General features: G+C 29.6%; 1 protein-coding gene across 1 annotated transcript; it reads left to right on the top strand.

Annotated features, from left to right (window-relative positions):
- Positions 2,817 to 4,051, top strand: LOC107631403 (cell wall integrity and stress response component 1). Its single transcript, XM_016334835.2, has 2 exons — positions 2,817 to 3,436; positions 3,525 to 4,051. Exons 1-2 carry the CDS (start codon positions 3,156 to 3,158, stop codon positions 3,853 to 3,855), a joined length of 612 nt encoding a protein of 203 aa, XP_016190321.1. The 5' UTR covers positions 2,817 to 3,155; the 3' UTR covers positions 3,856 to 4,051.

Here is a 4,270-nt window from a genome sequence, read left to right as displayed (position 1 = left end):
TAATAGATTTTTGTGTACGGATAAAATTTTTGGTCTGACCCAAAAACGAAAACAAAAAATTATTTTCCTTTTCTCTTTTAAGCATTTAAGTCCTGTACTGTTTGACCTAGCTCTTGGTTACTTATTATTTGTTGGAAGATATATAGAAACTAGAAATACTCAAAATTAATTGCGCATGCCTCCTAGTTAGCTAGACCAATATAATAAAATAAAATAATATGATGGCTACTGAGTACTGATGAATCCATGACTTGATCAAGGAGAAATAAGCGATGCAACTAGCTGATGACGTATATATTAGTACCGTGTGGTAGAGAAAAATAAATAGTGAAGATGCATGATATATGCTAGCAGAATATTCTAACTAATTAACCACATAACTTGGCACAATGAGGATTTGGTAGAAGAAAAAAAAAAGCCATGACAGAGCGAGAAATGGTCCAACTAAAGTAATAATTAACGTTAGAAGTATTAGGAGCAAACAAGTTTTGTAATTTATAGTTATTAATTAGTTGTTATTAGTATTTTCAATAGTATAAAATTATATTTAATAGTATAAAATTATTTATTTTTTTTATAATTAAATATTGATCAAATTTAAATAAAAATACTGACCCTAAACTTTCTCCTACGATCTTCATTTATTCGTTAAACGGGTCTCATCTTTACGGTGACTTGATGAACTTTTATTTTCGTCTCCATGATAAATAATTCTTGGACATATTTGTTTCCAGTTTTTTTTTTTTTTACTCATTTCTAACACCTCCCATGTAAAGATGGAAAAATTGCGTACTAAAAGAGAGAGATGTAAAAGCGACATGCATTTTGTTAAAGTGCATATGCAAAATTAATTAATTAATTAAACTAGATATAATGTGAACATAAGAAGGGATGACGAGAAGGATAAGTGTGGTTAAACTTTTAAAGTAGTATAGGTGGCAAAAGAATAGAGGAGAGTGGAGAGGACAATGGAACAAAAAGGGTATAGGATGGGGCCAAATTGCGCCCAAAAGTAGGATTAGTCATCACATAAAACCATGGGTGTTTAAATTCATATCACAACATCATATGTGTCCACTAAAATTAATTTTTTTTATAGTATTTTCTAATTTAATAGGTCAATAACTAATTTATTATAAATTTAAACTTATTTAATAATTTATTATTAATTAATGAATTACTATATATACAAGATAAAATTCGAACCTTAACATTTATTTAGATTGATGATTCGATTAATCCAAATTAATTTATACACTAAAATTAATTATTGATATATCTGTTATAACTTAACCACATGTTATAGATCGGCTTTTAATATTGTAAGATTAGTAATCAATGACAATATTAAAACTATATCAAAAGTTCAAAACGAACTGAAATATTTTCGCTCCTCATTAATATGAATCAAACGCATAATTGGCTATAGACATCCACTCCGAATATAAAGAGAATTAAGAAAATGTTTTAACATATGAGATATACATAATTTATTATTCACTCACTAATTCAAATGTCAAAGTATTTTTTGTAGGTATTTATCTCTTTGTTTTTTTTTGGTATCGATATATAATCCTTTTTGACAAAAAATAAAAAGACAAGACTAGCCATACTCTAATTACTCCACAGTCAAATCTCAAAAAACAATCACGTACACTATGTTTGTTTGAAGAGAAAAAGAAAAGAGGAAGAAAAATGATCATTTTTCATTGTTTGGTTATGAAGAGAAATTGGAGAGGAAAGAAAAAGGAGGGAAAACTTTTTTTCTCTCACAACTTCCAATATTACTCTTTCACTTTTTTCAATGTATTTTATAATTCAAAGATAAAATTATTTTTTTATAATATTTTTTTCTTCTTATTTTTCTTTCATCCAAACACATATAAAGAAAATACAAACCCCATTTGATCGCCACTTACAATTCAACTTGCAACATCATTGTAAATTTAGTACTAACAATTTTTCCCAGTCCATGTCACCATTCAATTCGACCTTATCCATGGTTCTTGGGAGCTTCACTCTCCACGCGCTCCTCTATTGCCCTCATGACCTCACCTCTTCTTCATTAGTCCTTCCCCAAAAATTGTTTTCTGTTTTTTCTTTTTCTTTTGGCTCATTACACTCCACAAATTACATATCTATTATGATATAGATACTAGATAGGCCTTAGCTAAGGATGGTCTAAGTTATCCATTGAAAATATTTCATAAATAAAAATATATAAATTTAAATTTTTAATATTTTTATTATGTATTTAATAGAATAAAATATTAAAAAATTCTATTAATAATCTTAATATATATATATGTACTTTAAGAATATATATTTACTTTCTTTTTGTATTCATATTTCATTGTTACTTTGAATGTCACTCTTTTATAAACATAATATAATATACTAAAAATCACAAACATTAACAATATTTAAAGTATATGCACTATAAAAAGAGAGAAAATACAACATAAATATTTGTGTGCATATACATAAAATATTTTGTAACTAATGAAACAATTTGTATGATGAACAAAAATTAAGATAACAAGTCACTTGTATTGTTGTATAGAAAGGTATGCTGATTGAAAAAGTCTCCTTTTTTCATGCCCATAGATTTTAAAATTTTGGTGCGAGACTGTGAGCCATTTAAAAAAAAAAAGAAAAAGAAAGAATGTTTAGAAAAATGTAAGGAAATAGTAGGGTCACGCGGCATTGAAACGTGTTTAGCTTTGGATCCCACAATAAATGGTAAAGTGCTATATTTAGCTCATGTTGAAGGAAACAAAGATAGGGTGGGTTTTGAATGCATGTTGGGAGGGACAACAAAAATCAATTTCGGATAGGCTCGAATCTCACTGTTTCTTTTCCATTAAGATTAAGAATATTTATATACCAAACAATAGAGACCAGTTGGACTAGGATAAATGGATAGGAAGAGAGAGAGAGAACAGAAAATTGCATTAATCTTATCCACCATTTTAAAAAGCAAGCTGTCTCTTATAAAAGGTCATCCATATCTTCCAAATCTTCCATTCCATTTATATACCACTGCACCCATTCAATTTGTAAAGTGAGTTATTGCTTCTAGAGAGTAGTTCTAGTTGATTGGTTTATGAGAAGAATAGAAAAAGGGTGTTTGAATCACAAGAGATACAAGATATATGGAGCAGCAACTGAAGAAGAATAACAACACCAACATGGTTGAAGGAAAGAAGAAAATAGCAGGACTAGTTCATGAGGATGATGATTTCTTTTCTCATTCTTCATCTTCTGTGTCTTGTTCTAATTCTTCTTCAACTTCAATTGGTTCTGATGATTCTTTTGAAGAAGTAACATCATCTCCTTCTTCTTCTTCTTCTTCATCCTCATCAATTGATCATCAGCTTGCACATGATGATCCTTTGAGTGACATGTCTTCTCTCTTCCAAAAACTTCCCATCAAGTAAGCTTCTTTTTCTACCCCATCTAATAATCTCTAGTTCTATTTCTAAAGAAAAATATTAACGATGTTATACATGTATGTATTATAGGAGGGGGTTATCAAGATACTACGAAGGGAAGTCACAGTCATTCACATCATTAGCAAATGTGAGGAGCTTAGAGGATCTTGCAAAGGCAGAGAACCCTTACAACAAGAGATTGAAGTATTCAAGGAGCTATGGAGGAGCCTTAGGTGCATATGAGAGGCACAATACTAACAATAGTATTAAGAGAGGGATGCATTCAAATTCAAGGCGTTCATGTTCTTCATTGATGACTGCAAGAAGGGGAAGCTCTAATAACTTGCCTCCAATTCCATCACCACATCATAGATCTACCAATACAAGCACCATCCCAAGTCAAACCGTCTTGTTTGCTTGAAACTTGAGACAATTGTTTAAGGCCTTATTCAATTAAAACTTTAGAAATTTATTTTATGTCATGTGATGATACTGTTTTTTTGGTTCGTTAATGAGAAGATCATGATGTTGTTGTGATATTATGATGTAGATTTCGTTACTCCATTCAATGAAAAATGTTGGAGACAGAAAAAATTTCTTTCTTGTTGCTTTTGGTCGAGTGGATTGGACCATCCAGAACGAGTTAGTTAATAGAACCCAGATTAGCATAGCCCAAATTTGTATCCATGAGCTTAAGGTTTGCAAATTTGATACCGTTAAAACAAACCTCTTTTGACCAAAAAAATAGAAACTTGAAATTTGAAGTTAATATTTTGATCTAGTTTTTTCTAAATACATTCTAAAATATTTCTAGAACTAATTCAATTTTTTTTTTT

This window comes from Arachis ipaensis, chromosome B03, assembly GCF_000816755.2.
Source record: "Arachis ipaensis cultivar K30076 chromosome B03, Araip1.1, whole genome shotgun sequence".
NCBI lineage: Eukaryota > Viridiplantae > Streptophyta > Magnoliopsida > Fabales > Fabaceae > Arachis > Arachis ipaensis.
Note: the sequence above shows the minus strand (reverse complement) of the source record. Positions and strands in the feature narration are given on the sequence as shown.